The sequence below is a fragment of the Oncorhynchus mykiss genome, chromosome 20 (assembly GCF_013265735.2).
Source record: "Oncorhynchus mykiss isolate Arlee chromosome 20, USDA_OmykA_1.1, whole genome shotgun sequence".
In the NCBI taxonomy this organism is placed as follows: domain Eukaryota; kingdom Metazoa; phylum Chordata; class Actinopteri; order Salmoniformes; family Salmonidae; genus Oncorhynchus; species Oncorhynchus mykiss.
In genome coordinates, this window is record NC_048584.1 from 30,968,646 (window position 1) to 30,986,744 (window position 18,099).

An 18,099-nucleotide genomic window follows, 5' to 3' on the forward strand; every position below is an offset into this window, starting at 1 on the left:
TGTGTGTGAAGTGAGAGATGAGAGTAATGAGAGCTAACAGCTGTACACGGTGCAGGTGTTGCAGTAAAAACGCTGATTAAGGCCTCAGCAGGAAACCTGATTAAAATATACCCTGCTGATGATGGATGTGCCTCTCACTACCAATCCACAAACATCTAAATTCATCAGGCTCCCACACACACACACACACACACACACACACACACACACACACACACACATGCTATGCAATGTATTATCAGAATACACACTGACCTCAGAGACACAATGCACTCCACAGGAGCTGACAGCAGAACTACAGAGTCTATGTCCCAAAATGCCAGCTATTTCCTATGTAGTGCACTAATTTTAACAAGGGCCCATAGAGCTCTGGTCAAAAGTAATGTACTACATAGGGAATAGGGTACGATTTGGGACGCAAACAAGGACAATAGAGAGACAGCAGCTAGCCTAAAGCTGAATCAGCACTACTTTATTAAATACCAGGCTATAATGCCATTAAGAAGGAAAAATCCACTAAACACTGATGACAAGCATCATCGTACAGTACCGTACTGTCCTGAATAAAATGTACCAATTGAACAATTGTCCCTACCTGATAAGTTGTATGACGCTGTGTGTAGGTATCTGAAAATATTTGTTTTGTGGATTGTGACAGACAGTAAGAAAGTTAGGCATGTTTTATATGGGCACTGGTCAAAAGTAGTGCACTTTGTAGGAAACAGTGTGCCATTTGGGACACATAGGAGTGTAGATGGCTCTCCTGATTGCACAGACTGCATTATCCACACATTATCTTTAAGCACCTCAGAGTCGATTAGCTTTTAGTGAGTATACACCGTTAGAAACGGGGAGAGCTGCCAAGACATGTTAGGAGAGGTGGTCATTATAACGGTGTTAATGACTTAATCTATAAGGGTTTCTGTGAATATACAGTACCAGTCAAAAGTTTGGACACACCTACTCATTCCAGGGTTTTTCTTCATTTTTACTATTTTCTACAAAAAAGACATCAACACTATGAAATAACACATATGGAATCATGTAGTAACCAAAAAAGTGTTAAACAAATCAAAATGTATTTAATATTTGAGATTCTTCAAAGTAGCCACCCTTTGCATTGATGACAGCTTTGCACACACTTGGCATTCTCTCAACCAGCTTCATGAGGTAGTCACCTGGAATGCTTTACTATTAACAGGTGTGCCTTGTTAAAAGCTAATGTGTGTCATTTCTTTCATCTTACTGTAATATGTTTGATCCAATCAGTTGTGTTGTGACAAGGTAGGGGTGGTATACAGAAGATAGACCTACTTGGTAAAATACCAAAACCAAATTATGGCTCGAACAGCTCCAATAAAGCAAAAAATAAACACTATAATAGATTACACTACACTAAACTTAAACAGGGGCACAGTACACATCTATCTGAATTGTCTGGATAGTTTTTATATTTCTCACCTTCATGTCATCTTAACCTCTTAGAGCTCTAGGGGCGCTATTTCATTTTTGGATAAAAAACGTTCCCGTTTTAAGCGCGATATTTTGTCACGAAAAGATGCTCGACTATGCATATTCTTGACAGTTTTGGAAAGAAAACACTCTGAAGTTTCAGAATCTGCAAAGATTTTGTCTGTAAGTGCCCCAGAACTCATTCTACAGGCGAAACCAAGATGATGCATCACCCAGGAATTAGCAGAATTTCTGAAGCTCTGTTTTCCATTCTCTCCTTATATGGCTGTGATTGCGCAACGAATGAGCCTACACTTTCTGTCGTTCGCCCAAGGTCTTAGCAGCATTGTGACGTATTTGTAGGCATATCATTGGAAGATTGGCCATAAGAGACTACATTTTCCAGAGGTCCGCCCGGTGTCCTTTGTCTAAATTTGTGCGTAATCTTCAGGTGCGGGCATTTTCTCCTGGGATTCAGGAGAGAAAGCATTTTTCCAAGAACGATGTATCAATGAAGAGATATGTGAAAAACACCTTGAGGATTGATTCTAAACAACGTTTGCCATGTTTTCAGTCGATATTATGGAGTTAATTTGGAAAAAAGTTTGCGTTTTGAGGACTGAATTTATGGATTTTTTTTGGTAGCCAAATGTGATGTATAAAACGGAGCTATTTCTAATACACAAGGAATCTTTTTGGAAAAACTGAGCATCTGCTATCTAACTGAGAGTATCCTCATTGAAAACATCAGAAGTTCTTCAAAGGTAAATGATTTTATTTGAAGGCTTTTATGTTTTTGTTAATGTTGCGTGCTGGATGCTAACGCTAATGCTAACGCTAAATGCTAACGCGAAATGCTAACTCTAGCTAGCTACTTTTACACAAATGATTGTTTTCCTATGGTTGAGAAGCATATTTTGAAAATCTGAGATGACAGTGTTGTTTACAAAAGGCTAAGCTTGAGAGATGGCATATTTATTTCATTTCATTTGCGATTTTCATAAATAGTTAACGTTGTGTTATGCTAATGAGCTTGCTGATAGATTTACACAATCCTGGATACAGGGGTTTTTTCATAGCTAAACGTGACGCAGAAAACGGAGCGATTTGTCCTAAACAAATAATCTTTCAGGAAAAACTGAACATTTGCTATCTGAGAGTCTCCTCATTGAAAACATCTGAAGTTCTTCAAAGGTAAATGATTTTTTTGAATGCTTTTCTGTTTTTTTGTGTAAATGTTGCCAGCTGAATGCTAATGCTAAATGCTACGTTAGCCATCAATACTGTTACACAAATGCTTGTTTTGCAATGGTTGAGAAGCATATTTTGAAAATCTGAGATGACAGTGTTGTTAACAAAAGGCTAAGCTTGAGAGCTAGCATATTTATTTCATTTCATTTGCGATTTTCATGAATAGTTAACGTTGCGTTATGGTAATGAGCTTGAGTCTGTATTCACGAACCCGGATCCGGGATGGGGAGATCAGAAAGGTTAAATCATTTTATCTCTTTCAAGAATCAGAAACAGTTTGAAGAGTGGGGCACTGACATGAGGCAATATACACAGAACTGGATACACTTCATCTTATCTCTTCTAAGAAACGGTATCAATAACAGCTTGATAAAAGGGCATTGAAAAATCTGTAACAGCGCCAGGTGCAATTTTCAAGCTGTGTTTAAAAATATGCCATGAAAATACACTCTCAGAAGAAAAGGTGCTAAGTAGAACAATTATAGATGTTATGTCCGTTGTCGGAATGAGACCAAAGCGCAGCGTGGAAAGTGTACATCTTCTTTATATAAAATTAACACCAAAAAACAACAAAAGATATACGAACGTAACGTTCTGCAGGGCTATACAGCTACTGTGCAAAAACAGGCTGCCTAAGTATGATTCCCAATCAGAGACAACGATAGACAGCTGTCTCAGATTGGGAATCAAACGCGGTCAACAAAGAAATAGAAAACTAGAATGCCCACCCAAATCACACCCTGACCTAACCAATAGAGAAATTAACAGTCTCTCTAAGGTCAGGGCGTGACAATAGGGTACTTCGGTTTGTCCCTATTGGGGAATCCTTTTTGGTTCTACCTAGAACCCTCTATGACAGGTTCTACCAAGAACCATTTTATAATCTAAAGGTTCTTCCTAGAACCCCTCTATGTAGGGTTCGTCATAGAACCCCCTGTATATGGTTTGACCTAGAACCCTCTATTAAGGGATCTACCTATAATCATTTTATCATCTAAACATTCTTTCTAGAACACACTATGAACGGTTCCACAAGTCTTACTAACCTTTAAAAATGTAATTATTTCTGACTATACACCCCGTCAAATTAAGTATTTGGCTATTTCAGCCATGCAATCTCCATAGACAAACATTTACAGTAGAATGGCCTTATTGAAGAGTTCAGTGACTTTCAACGTGGCACCGTCATAGGATTCCATTTTTACAAGTGGATGTTGGTCAAATTTCTTCCCTGCTAGAGCTGTCCCTTTGTGTAGCATTAAATGTACTTATTTTTTTTTTTCACCTTTATTTAACCAGGTAGGCTAGTTGAGAACAAGTTCTCATTTACAACTGCGACCTGGCCAAGATAAAGCATAGCAGTGTTACACATGGAGTAAACAATAAACAAGTCAATAACACAGTAGAAAAAAAAGAAAGAGTCTATATACATTGTGTGCAAAAGGCATGAGGGGGTAGGCGAATATTACAATTTAGCAGATTAACACTGGAGTGATAATTGATCAGATGGTCATGTGCAGGTAGAGATACTGGTGTGCAAAAGAGCAGAAAAGTAAATACATAAAAACAGTATGGGGATGAGGTAGGTAAATTGGGTGGGCTATTTACAGATGGACTATATACAGCGGCAGCAATCGGTTAGCTGCTCAGATAGCAGATGTTTAAAGTTGGTGAGGGAGATAAAAGTCTCCAACTTCAGCGATTTTGCAATTCGTTCCAGTCACAGGCAGCAGAGAACTAGAAGGAAAGGTGGCCAAATGAGGTGTTGGGTTTAGGGATGATCAGTGAGATACACCTGCTGGAGCGCGTGCTACGGGTGGGTGTAGCCATCGTGACCAGGGAACTGAGGTAAGGCGGAGCTTTACCTAGCATGGACTTGTAGATGACCTGGAGCCAGTGGGTCTGGCGACGAATATGTAGCGAGGGCCAGCCGACTAGAGCTTACAGGTCGCAGTGGTGGGTGGTATAAGGTGCTTTAGTAACAAAACGGATGGCACTGTGATAAATTGCATCCAGTTTGCTAAATAGGGTATTGGAAGCTATTTTGTAGATGACATTGCCGAAGACGAGGATCGGTAGGATAGTCAGTTTTACTAGGGTACGTTTGGCGGCATGAGTGAAGGAGGCTTTGTTGCGAAATAGAAAGCTGACTCTAGATTGGAGATGTTTGATATGAGTCTGGAAAGAGAGTTTACAGTCTAGCCAGACACCTAGGTACTTATAGATGTCCACATATTCTAGGTCGGAACCATCCAGGGTGGTGAAGCTAGTCTGGCATGCGGGTGCAGGCAGCGAACGGTTGAAAAGCATGCAGTTGGAGGCCACGGAAAGAGTGTTGTAAGGCATTGAAGCACGTTTGGAGGTTAGATAGCACAGTGTCCAAGGAAGGGCCAGAAGTATACAGAATGGTGTCATCTGCGTAGAGGTGGATCAGGGAATCGCATTGATATATATCAGGGAAACATCATTGATATATACAGAGAAAAGAGTCGGCCTGAGAATTGACCCCTGTGGCACCCCCATAGAGACTGCCAGAGGACCGGACAACATGCCCTCCGATTTGACACACTGAACTCTCTCTGCAAAGTAGTTGGTGAACCAGGCAAGGCAGTCATTAGAAAAACCGAGGCTACTGAGTCTGCCGATAAGAATATGGTGATTGACAGAGTCGAAAACCTTGGCCAGGTCGATGAAGACGGCTGCACAGTACTGTCTTTTATCGATGGTGGTTATGATATTGTTTAGTACCTTGAGCGTGGCTCAGGGTCACCCGTGTCCTACTCGGAACCCAGACCGCACAGCGGAGAAGGTACGGTGGGATTTGAGACAGTCAGTGATCTGTTTGTTGACTTGGCTTTCGAAGACCATAGATAGGCAGGGCAGGATGAATATAGGTCTGTAACAGTTTGGGTCCAGGGTGTCTCCCCCTTTGAAAAGGGGGATGACCGCGGCAGCTTTCCACATGCAAAAACACAATTAAAAACATTATATTCTGAAATCACCCTGCAATAGATGATGCTTGGAACTATGATACAGTATATGGTTCTACTGTACAGTATGTAGAACCCTTCTTGCCTTCCAAATAATCGTCAAAGAACCCTTTCTTCCAATTACAGTTCTTAGGATGTTATAGAACCCTATCCCACTGCAAAGAACCCTTTCTTCCAAAAACAGTTCTTAAGATGTTATAGAACCCTATCACATTGTAAAGAACCCTTTCTTCCAAAAACAGTTCTTAGGATGTTATAGAACCATATCCCACTGCAAAGAACCCTTTCAGAACTCTTTTTTATAAGAGTGTAGATGAAACCTATTGGGAATGAAACAAAAACGATTTGACAATAATCTCTTGGCAGGAGTGTTAGAGAGGGTGGGAGGGGTGGGAGGTGGATGATATCTCTATAAGAGGAGCTGAAGGGGAGAGAGAGAGAGAGAGAGCGAGAGAGAGAGAGAGAGAGGGAGAGAGAGAGAGAGAGAGAGAGAGAGAGAGAGAGAGAGAGAAATAAAAAATAAAGGAGAATGGTACTGCACTAATTTGTCATCAGACTCGGGCCATGACATCTAGGCTATTACAGCACTGGTGTTTTGTCATCACAACAGAATAGTACAGCAGCAGCTAGAACTGGGACCTGCAGACATATTCTGAAACATGGCACATGAGATGGAGAGTGTGAATATGTGACTGGTTGGTTGTGTGACTGTGTGTGTGTGTGTGTGCGTGTGTGTGTGCGCACTATGCCCAGGCACATGTCATCAATCAGAGTTGCTAAGGCAACTTGCTACTGCTTGATCACTGCTCGTATGTCATATGTCATCATCCTGCAACCAATGCCTACAGATCAAGGCCTATATGTCAGCTTCCTGCGACCATTGCCTACAGAACAGAGGTCATATGTCATCCTGCGACCAATGCCTACAGAACAGAGGTCATATGTCATCCTGGGACCACTGCATTCAGAACAGAGCTCACATGTCATCATCCTGGGACCATTGCCTACAGAACAGAGGTCATATGTCATCCTGGGACCACTGCCTACAGAACAGAGCTCACATGTCATCATCCTGGGACCACAGCCAACAGAACAGAGCTCACATGTCATCATCCTGGGACCACTGCCTACAGAACAGAGGTCATATGTCATTCTGCGACCATTGCCTACAGAACAGAGGTCATATGTCATCCTGGGACCACTGCATTCAGAACAGAGTTCACATGTCATCATCCTGGGACCATTGCCTACAGAACAGAGGTCATATGTAATCCTGGGACCACTTCCCACAGAACAGAGCTCACATGTCATCATCCTGGGACCACAGCCAACAGAACAGAGCTCACATGTCATCATCCTGGGACCACTGCCTACAGCATAGGGCTCATATTTCATGAACCTCAGACAACTGCTAACATACAGAGCAGAGCCAGGCTGAACTGTCCTGAGTGGAGGCTTATGTTTACATGTTATCCAACAGACAAAGCAGCACAAGATGCTGCAGAGAGGTTGTCACTCTGCTCGAAGGTCACAACATGGTACTATTGCCTACAGTAGGGCTATAACAAGACCTACCCACATGAAAAAGTACTATAGTATATGCTATGCTAGGTATACTATAGTATTCACTGTAGCGTTTTTATGGATTTTACTGTAGCATTCATTGTAGTGATTTTGCGGAATACAGTATTTGCTGTAGTGTACTGTAGTATTTACAGTTTACTATAGTATAAATGGGTCTTTTTATAAACTAGGGTAACAGTGAGTATTTCCTAAGCTGGACAGTATGCGAATGCAAAATCGAATGCTTCTAATCGAAAGAGTCCCCTTTCCTTGATATTTAATACCTAAATCGAAACTGTCATTAACGTGGTTCTTCAATAATTAAGCATAATACTTGTTGGATGCGCATTTAGTGTCCACCTGCTTAGTTACGCCATGATATTTTCACACATCCTCACCCAGGAAGGAATTTTCTGAATGGCAGTCAAGTGACGGACAGCATTTGTGACAGCACATGCAATACAACAACAGCCCAAGTGCTAGGAAAAAGGTGTTCGCGAGGAATGTCCAGAATATGTTGGCGTCTTATTCGTTATGCCGGCGAAGCGAGTTGTGCCTGGATCCATGTTGGATCTAATATCCTTGGCGAATTGAATCGTTAGATTCGTTAGATGTTTTTGTGGACACAGTCAACTGTGCACAATTGTATAGGAGAGAAGCAACACCTAACGCTATTCCTATTAATTATTCTGTATTTAATGACAAAAAATGACATGGCCTAGTGGGCTTATTCACACTCTGATCTGTTAATGATATAACATGACTAATCCATTTTGTTTTCCATGTTACACCTGTCATTTTAATGAACACAAGGGGCTTGAAGCAGCCTACTTGAATTTGGAGCTCAGAAATGCAAGTGCTGGAATAGTCATACCTTGACAATCAGACATTTCCTCAATTTGGTGCTTGAAAGGTCCTTGTAATTATTGTAACCAATGTAGAAGTTCTCCTGCTCCCTCCCTACTTATCTGTGATTTCGTTTTTTGAGAGAGACGTGGCCATTTTCATTTGTTTGCCGCAGCTAGAATTGAAGGGTGTTGTGCTACTCTGTTGCAGTAAAAGCATGTGCGGTTATTATGAAGATGACAACATCTAATGCTGGCTTCAACTTGGCTTTCCATACAAATCCTTCCATTAAAAAAGGAACCTGGTGCTTGATCACTTTCTCATTATAAAAACAGTGATGGTTAGATTCAAATAGTGAGATTAATGCTGTCGCTATTCATAGCTTTATTATGTGTGCCTGCGTCAGTCACATAGGCTACAGAAAAATCTCCACGCATTAAATGTATTTGTCAGACAATATTCTCACATATTTTAGAATGTAATAATAATTATAATATCAATGCATTGGCACTGCCCAAGAAATCATTATTGTTGTAGTGGTAATGGCCTACTTGATGGACACTTTTTGCATGCTTTTGGGGAGAGGGGTTCTATATCAGGCCCTACATCTACAATTATATCAACTATACAATTGCATAACATTGATGTCCTTGAAAATTATCTGTATGAACCCTGCTTAAAGGATGTATACTCCTTGTCCTATGTTGTTGTGTAGGTGGAGTTATGAGACATGCATGTATTCACTTTTATTCCGCGAAGTACACAGGTAGAACTGCATGAAAATCCTTTTCTATTTTTGTTTCAAATCATTTTGAAATGTTGATCCCAATGTCACACATTGGCACCATTATTTATAGAAAGACCCAAAATACTGTAGTAAAAAAAGAGTAGTATATACTATTGTATATACTATATTACTGTAGTATGCTGTAGTATTTACTGCAGTTTTTTTGTGGACTGTAGTATACTGTAGTATCCTGTAGTTTACTGTAGTGTTTTTTCGCACTATAGTATGGTATACAGCAGCATTTACTGTAGTGTTTTTGGGGACATTACTGTAATATTATCTCTGTTTTTCGCCGTCCAAAGGAAGAAATAGAGGCAGCGGAAGTGGAAAGGCGATATTACGAGTAGAAATACAAACGAGGCAAGCACGAGAGGCAGCGAGTGGGGAGCGTGTGACTGGTCAGGCGCCGCATTATGCAGAGATGCGCACAGTGTCTCCAGTTCGCATTCATAGCCCAGTGTGCTCTATTCCAGCTCCTCACATTTGCCGGGCTAGAATGGGCATCCAGCCAGGATGGATGGTGCCGGCTCAGCGCTCCTGGCCTCCAGTACACCTCCTTGGACCAGGATATCCTGTGCCGGCTCTACGTACTGTGTCTCTGGTGCGTCTGCACAGCCCAGTGCGTCCTGTGCTAGCGCCCCGCACTTGCCGGGCTCAAGTGAGCATCCAGCCAAGACGCATTGTGCCAGCTCTACGCTCCAGATCTCCAGTGCGCATCCACAGGCCAGTACGTCCTGTGCCTCGCCCTGAGGTGCGTGTCCCCAGCCCGGTACCACCAGTGCCGGCACCACGCACCAGGCCTCCAGTGCGCCTCCACAGTCCAGTAAGTCCTGTGTCTCCTCCCCGCACGTTTCACGTTCCCCAACATTTCACAGTCCAGAACCTCCGGCGACGGGCCACAGTCCGGAACCTCCGACGACGGGCCATAGTCCGGAACCTCCGACGACGGGCCACAGTCCGGAACCTCCGACGACGGGCCACAGTCCGGAGCCTCCGGCGACGGGCCACAGTCCGGAACCTCCGACGACGGGCCACAGTCCGGAGCCTCCGGCGACGAGCCACAGTCCGGTACCTCCAGCGACGGGCCACAGTCCGGAACCTCCGACGACGGGCCACAGTCCGGAACCTCCGGCGACGGGCCACAGTCCGGAGCCTCTGGCGACGGGCCACAGTCCGGAACCTCCGGCGACGGGCCACAGTCCGGAACCTCCGGCGACGGGCCACAGTCAGGAGCCTCCAGAGACGGTCCCCAGCCCGTGGTCTCCAGCGACGATACCCAGCCCGTGGTCTCCAGCGACGGTCCCCAGCCCAGGGTCCCCAGCCTGGGGTCCGCACCCTTGTGGGGTGGGGGTGGGGTACTGTCACGCTCTGACCTTTTAATATCTCTGTTTTCTTTCTATATTGGTTAGGTCAGGGTGTGACGAGGGTGGGTATGCTAGATTTGATAGCGTAAAAATGTAGTGTTTTTGCAAACTGTAGTGTTTTTGCTGACATTTCTGTGGTATTTACTACAGTGTTTTTCGTGTGGATAACACTGTAGTATTTACTATAATATTCTACAGTATACTACAAAATTATATAGCAAGTACTGCACATTATGGGGCTGCAAGTAGCCTAGTGGTTAGAACGTGGGACTAGTAACCAAAAGGTTGCAAGATCGAATAACCGAGCTGACAAGGTAAAAATATGTCTTTCTGCCACTGAACAAGGCAGTTAACCCACCGTTCCTAGGCCGTAATTGAAATTTGTTCTTAACTGACTTGCTTAGTTAAATAAAAAATGATCAAGGGGTACTATAGTATTCTACAAGCTGTAGTATTGTTTATGTGTGTAGTAACACCATAGAAATATAATCAAATTGTGTGTGTCTCCAGAATTAGAAATAGAGTTGTACTTCCATTGTCACTGTGCTCACAGCTGATACCACCTGGCACACATGGGACTATACTACATGCTATACTATAATAAGTAAGTTAAGTAATTTAAGTTATGTTCGAATCCAGACTTTGTATTGCCAGGTTAACTAAACTGGCACATACACTGTACATAGATATCCAGTATAAGGCCTGGTAACAAGCATAGGAGGACTGCAGAATTAGGATGTGAGTTGATGTAACCCCACATCGATACACTTCTTTAATTTCTGCCAGACATATGTTATAAATATACACACAGTGCTTTCTGCCAGTGCCCCATTAGATGGCTTTAGGAAGAAAGGACTGGGATAAATGGGGACCCTCTCTGACTCTCTTCCACTGGGATACTTCATAGCAACTACAGGCCTTATTCATCACTGCCAACTGCCAACCCACTCCAGCCTTGATCGCAGTGCCAGAAAACCACAGAAGACTGGGGTAGGATTTCTGTGGAAATGTTGGCATGGAGGTGTATGAGAGAGTGTTGAATTTGGTCAACCAAAAAAGTAATTGCTAATTTGCTACGTGAAGATGATTTGATCTAATAGAAGTTCCATGATGATTAGGTTATGCACTGATGTAAATGGACGCAAGTGGCATTTTGGCAACTTTTCATAGAGATTGATAGATGACTCCTAATGTATAACTATTTTAGCATAGAGGGCAACTACCGCTCAGCCCAGTCAAAGTTCTTCTCTGTCCCAGCACTCCAATTGCGGAACAAGTCAGGACAGAGGAGTCCCTGCCCATATTCCGAAAATGTTTGAAAACTCTACCTTTTTGAAGAGTATCTTATAAAACAACTCTCACGGCGCTCCCGACACACCCCATTCCATTGGTAGAGTGGTCACTTGAATATCTTGTAAATATAATAGACAATCTTGAGGGATGGCACCACAACGTTGCTGATAAATGCCTTGATCTAACCCCAGAAAATCCCAAAAGACGGGAGGATTTGTGTTCCCCCATGTGGCGTGGAGGACTGACAGGACTAGGTGTACAGTCCAAATCGCACCCTTTTACCTATTCCCTTCTCTCGTCAAAAGTAATGCAGTATATAGGGAATAGGGTGCCATTTGGGAAACAGCCTATCAGACTGCAAGGAGGGCACCGGGCCTAGATGTCTCTCTTTGTCTTCTCAGTAGCTCTATGTTTGCGTCCCAAATGGCACCCTATTCCCTATATTGTGCCTTACTTTTGATCAGAACCCTATGGGAATAGGGTACCATTTGGGATGCGCATCCATGTATCACCTCAGAGGCACTCCTCTAACGAAGACATGCATGCCCCTTAACGAGATAGAACCCCTTAATGAGCTCTAGCTCCTAACGAGCTCCTAGCGCTAACGAGGTAGAGTCGGAGCGTGGACATGTGGTCTACACCCTGACTGCTTATTAAGACTCTGTCGCCTCAGAACTTATCTGTTAGGTTCCGTGAGGACGAGATGCTTGGTTGGAGGTGAGGAGAGAAGTAGGTAAGAAATGTAGGGGGAGCAGAAGGGAAGAAATGTAGGACACCACACAAGGAACAGGAGGAGGGGAAAACTACTGAAAAGAGAGAGAGAGAGAGAGAGAGAGAGAGATGGGGTAAACGTCAGAGAGGAGAAAGAGACAAGTACAAAAGAGAAAGGGTAGATAAATGACTTATTTGGAAATTGAAAGATACATGAAGGGAACCTTTTATTGCACTTCTTGGAAGATTTACTTCTCGAGAGTGGACCTTATTCCTTGGTGTCTGCTGATGTCAGCATCCCCATTAAGCACCCACTGTAATATTTAGCAGAACATAACAGAATGGGAACATGGAAACACCTCCCACCTCCCTACCAGCGTGTTCCAGCATGTATGACTACTGAATACCTTCTATTTGCTTTATATAATATTATAATAATATATCATATAATATTATTGCGAGGCATCTTTTGAAACTACAGAGAACAATTCAATCTTGAATAGTCTGATCCTGATATGACAGGAACGGCTTTCTCAGCGTCTCTCTCTTTTGATTGTAGTGCATAAGTACAGTATACCATTTGTGTTCAAATATTCAATTTAAAACCCTTGCTTTAGGTTCTGCAAACAGAATTGTCTTGGCAGGAGACCCCCTCTGAGGTATGACAGTGAGGAGTACGGAGTGTTGGGACGGATTGGGAACTGACTTAGAACTCTCCTTGCTTCCTAAACTCTTAGCAGAATATCTCCTCCCCACCCCCTGAGGTATGTCAGTAAAGGCTATGGAGTGTTGAGTGCTGGGCTTCGTCCCAAATGGCACTCAATTCCATTTATAGTGCACTCTGGTCATTAACTATTTAGGAAATAGGGTGCCATTTTGGGACTCATCCCCGGAACTGGTCATGGAAATTCACCTGGCAGAGCTGCATGAAACCTGGGGAGACTCCCACACAGACGAGAAGGGGCTCTGGTGGGGTACAGTGGGGTGTGTGTGTGTGTGTGTGTGTGTGTGTGTGTGTGTGTGTGTGTGTGAGTGTGTGTGTGGGGGGGGTCAGGATTAGGAGAACGAGTGTCTGTTTAAAGGGGTACTCCAGGATTTTGGCAATAAGGCCAGTTATCTACTTCCCTAGAGTCAGATGACCTTCTGGATACCATTTGTACAGTATGTCTTTGTGTCCAGTGTTAGAGGTAGTTTTGCGAGCCAAAGTTAATTAGAGTTAGCGCAGTGACTGAAAGTCTATGAGTATCTACTAGCATGCAACAGTCCCTTAGAGATTATTAAAATAAAGAAAAGTGTGTCTGGTAGGGCAAGGGCCTGTCCCCAGTGATGTACTGTACACTCCACACTCCCTTCCCTGAGAATAGTGCACAGTGTTTGATGTGATGCCCACTCCCTAACCTGAGAGTATTGCACAGCGTTTGATGTGATGCCCACTCCTCTACCCTGAGAATAAGCACAGCGTGTTGGTGTTTACCTCTTTCAGACAACCCATAAAGTTGTTGCTAACAGGTGATCCAGGGAGGTCAGCCGTGCTAGGACTCCCGCCAACATAGAAAAAGTCGTCGGAGCCTAGCATGGTGTAGTCTTCTTGAGTATACCCTGTGGTGGTCAGTATCCCATCCACGGATATAGTTACCTAGACAACAAAGCACAGGGAAAGGACACGCTATTCTCAGATAGCCTATCAGAGCTCTCAGTCCAGCGGCTTTCTGCCTCTGATATATAGTCTCTGAGTCTGTGATAGTATTGTTTTTCCTCTATAGATTTTTGGTAAAGATTATAGAAACCCATTTTCATGTCTGTTTTTTATTTTTTTTCTTGTTTTTTTGTTTATTTTGTCCAGTTTAGGATTAGTAGTTTGAGATGTAGACTGCTAGCCCCCCAAGGAATTGATAAAGCTAGTTAGCTAGGAAGTTAGTTAGTTGCCCCAGACTAAGTGTGTTAGTAAGTTAGCCCCTACTGCAACTCAAAAGGAATTTCAGCAGACACAAAAATGGTGTTAGTAGAATGTTATCTAGGTTAGTTTCGCTAGGGTTACATATTAGTAAAAGTTAATAAGCAGTTTGTTTTCTAATAAAAAGAAAAGAACAGAGTGCAAGTGGGTTAGATATAGAAAGCAGCAAGCAAGTAGAAGCCACAACCACAGGTTTAGCGTTTAGCGTAATACACAGAAATGAGTTTTTTCAGAAAGACAAAAGTAAGGTGTTTTTGTCTTTTCTTTTTGCATGTGAGCACACAAAAAGACATGTTCCCCAAGATGGTGTTAGTTAATAGGTTAAGGAAAAATTGCTTTGGTCCGACACTTTGCGCTTGTGTCGGATGTATGCAGAAGCGCATGATTGGTGGATCGTGCAAAAAAAATTAAAAGCACCAATGACAACGACAGCTGGACTGGACGAGTGGTCGGGAAGTGTGAGCATGTGCAGCGTTCAGCGCAGCATTCAGAATGCATGCCATGCAGAGTGAATGGGAAATAGAACACTGGCTGAGCCAATGAGCATCAGGCCAGCCAGGCAGGAGTCAGACATGGGTCCTCCTTTGTTAACCACTGCTTGATGCAAAAGGCTCGAAACGATGCTCCTAAAAACGTGATTGGACAGGAGACAGGAAGTAAAAATAACAGGAAGTGGTGAAAACCAACCAACGGATGAAAATATAGAAAAAATAAAAAGGTCAAAAGGTAAGCAGAAAGAGTACCAACCGCAGTTCCCCCTTTTTTTGTTAATGACGTCTACAGTAAGAAAAGATAGAAAAGAAACACAAGGCAAACCCAAACTAAGAAACAATTAGAATGATATCTACCGAACAATGGAGTTTGTTTACCATAGCGTGTCCAATGCCTGAGTGCTTTGTGGAAAAGGGGGGAGAAAGGAAATTAAAAACTGTCAACAGAATAACGATAGTTACTCCAAAAAGAGATGATGGTTAACTACCAAAAGTTAGTACATTGCTGCGTTTGTTGTTGTTGTTGTTGTTGTTGTTGTTGTTAATAAACATTAAAAAAAGAGATTGGTTAGTAGTATGACACATTCCATGAATGACATGTTAGTTGTTGTTTTTCAAAGCATGTTAGTAACATAGAGTAAAAAAGGGCAAAATAAGTAATTTTTACAAGATAAAAAGCAGACTAAGAAAGACTAGCGAAAATGCCTCCACAAGTGGAAGTGAGCTAGCCAGCGTTGGATCGATTGGTGACTCCCTAGACCGGACTCGTAGACCGGACTGCCTGGGTAGGCATCAACAACCCCAACCCCCACCCCTCTGACACGGTATGATTGACAGACATCAAATGGTTCATAAGAGAGAATGCCTAAAGCGCATCAGTCGACCCTCTTTAACGAAAGTCTTTCAGATCTTTGGGTTAATTTGATACATTCTTTCATTATTAGGACCAGTTTAGGACCATGTTCATGATTTTCAAGACCCGTTACAGACCAAGATTCCGACCGATCCCATCCGTTGGGACGTCGGTGGTCAGGAAATCATCTTACATTACTTTACCTCCATTTGGGTCTTATTGATGGACTTTAGGATCACTTTACTGTAATGAAACAAAGCAAAGACCCTGACACAGAATGAGAAGGAGAATGGAGATTGGATTCCCCCGTTGAGCATGCACTTTCATTATGCATTCTTAATGTTATCACAATTAAATCAAATTTTAACATTGCTGAAATCATCTCAATATTTATATATATATATATATTTTTAAAACTTTTTGTCAGTGTGGCGTTTCAAAACAAACAATCCCCTACTATCCGAGCAGGAACACATCTAGAGAGAGCTAGTGTGTTGGTAGAATGCCATACGAGAGATCCTCAATAAAACCAGTATCTTCTATACTTCCAACTCTATGTCATAAAGCAAACTGTGTCGTTTGTAAACTGTGTTGCTTTTATTTGTCTTAATTTTGCGTTTATTCTATTTTTTGGGGGGTGTAACAGTTGAGCGTGTGTTGAGCAGCCAAAGACCCAGAGGTCCCCAACAAAAAGGCTGATCCTCGAAAAGTAAATACATATGTTCATTGTGGTCACAACTACAGTATAGAGGAATGGATGACTCAGAGATCAGCAACTCTGAACAAAGTGACACTCGGGAAGCTATGTAGTTTTTCACATGATCTTTCCTCTATTGATGCCTTTCCTCACTGGTCTAGATGTGTCCCTGCTCAAATGCAGCACCGCGTTCTTCATGTCTTACTACAGATCAAATCATTATTACCATCAATCCAAATACTTATTCCAAAATGGGTCAAATTTATTTGATTGTAATAATCAAATTCAATCAAATTGGGCTCATCTAAATGTGTTTACTACTAATTCTCCATCGCAGTCACCCATTTTACTGTTACCTGACGTAGATTCCTTGTAACTTTGACATCATGCCAATCATTGTCATTGAATTTCCCATTGACAGGCTCCACCAGAGCTTCAAAGGCCCCAGACCCCAAATTAATGACCAGCGATACAGCTCCGTTTTTCAGGGCCAGGTTGACGTAGTCTGCAGACTTCCCCGTGTGAAGCATCAGACCGTTCCTCTGTAACGTCTTGAAGGACAGGGTGATCTCGTCGCTGCTGCTCTGGATCGGGTTCAAGGACAGGTCGTAGCAGAAGAACTCGGATCCCTTGAAGGTCGCCACGTAGTCTTCTTTTCCTATAAGAGGACACAAAGATAAAGAGGGATTAGGTTTTACATAGAGGAAGGGAGGGAAGAAGAGCAACTCCTACATTCCATATAACTCGGCCTGCTTAGCTGTCCACCTAGCTGTTCAGAAGGTATAGGAAGATTTTAAAAAGTTAAGGTTATAACAGTTCACATTCAGTTTGGACTTGACTTGGGGTGATAAGATGGGACGATATGGACATTTACAAAAACTGCTCTCCTGTACAGAACTTAACTGTGTACTTTTATTTGGTCCTCCAATGGGCTGCATTACTGAAAACCATTAAAAACCTTGTGACCTGGTAACCATGGTGCCCCAAAAAGCAACAGGAAGCCTTGTCTCAAATCCTTACCTGTATCTCAGGTAGTGAGGACAAAGTAGTGTGGACAAGAAAGTGTACCAAGTTCAAGTTCACTGCGCATTATCATTTTTTATGAATTTGCTGGAATTGTTTTACGTTCCTCAAACTCAAACATGATTAAACCAATCCGAAGGCAAGGATTCTGTTACCAGAACCAATGGTTTGGTTTATGCTTCACACGTTGAAGAGGAAACCCTTCTAATGATACATCATAGTACAATACAATATGCTTCAATGATACATCTTAGTACAATACAATATGCTTCAATGATACATCGTAGTACAATACAAATATGCTCCAATGATACATCATAGTACAATACAAATATGCTCCAATGATACATCATAGTACAATACAAAATTCTCCAATGATACATCATAGTACAATACAATATGCTTCAATGATACATCATAGTACAATACAAATATGCTCCAATGATACATCATAGTAAAATACAAATATGCTCCAATGATACATCTTAGTACAATACAATATGCTTCATTGATACATCATAGTACAATACAATATGTTTCAATGATACATCATAGTACAATACAATATGCTTCAATGATACATCGTAGTACAATACAAATATGCTCCAATGATACATCATAGTACAATATAATATGCTTCAATGATACATCATAGTACAATACAATATGCTTCATTGATACATCATAGTACAATACAAATATGCTCCAATGATACATCTTAGTACAATACAATATGCTTCAATGATACATCATAGTACAATACAAATATGCTCCAATGATACATCTTAGTACAATACAATATGCTTCATTGATACATCATAGTA

General features: G+C 42.2%; 1 protein-coding gene across 25 annotated transcripts in view; it reads right to left on the minus strand.

Moving 5' to 3' along the window:
• The window catches only part of LOC110498787 (neurexin-1a), a 556,706-nt gene that overhangs the window by 360,080 nt on the left and 178,527 nt on the right, over positions 1–18,099 (minus strand). For 18 of the 25 annotated variants that reach the window (XM_036956167.1, XM_036956159.1, XM_036956181.1 and 15 more), the window contains 3 exons: positions 16,609–16,910; positions 15,081–15,104; positions 13,732–13,893 (listed from right to left, as the gene is read on the minus strand). In XM_036956167.1, the coding sequence (XP_036812062.1) occupies positions 13,732–13,893; positions 15,081–15,104; positions 16,609–16,910 (488 nt within the window). The remainder of the gene's footprint in view (positions 1–13,731; positions 13,894–15,080; positions 15,105–16,608; positions 16,911–18,099) is intronic. The other 7 variants (XM_036956174.1, XM_036956170.1, XM_036956175.1 and 4 more) reach the window with 1 other exon arrangement.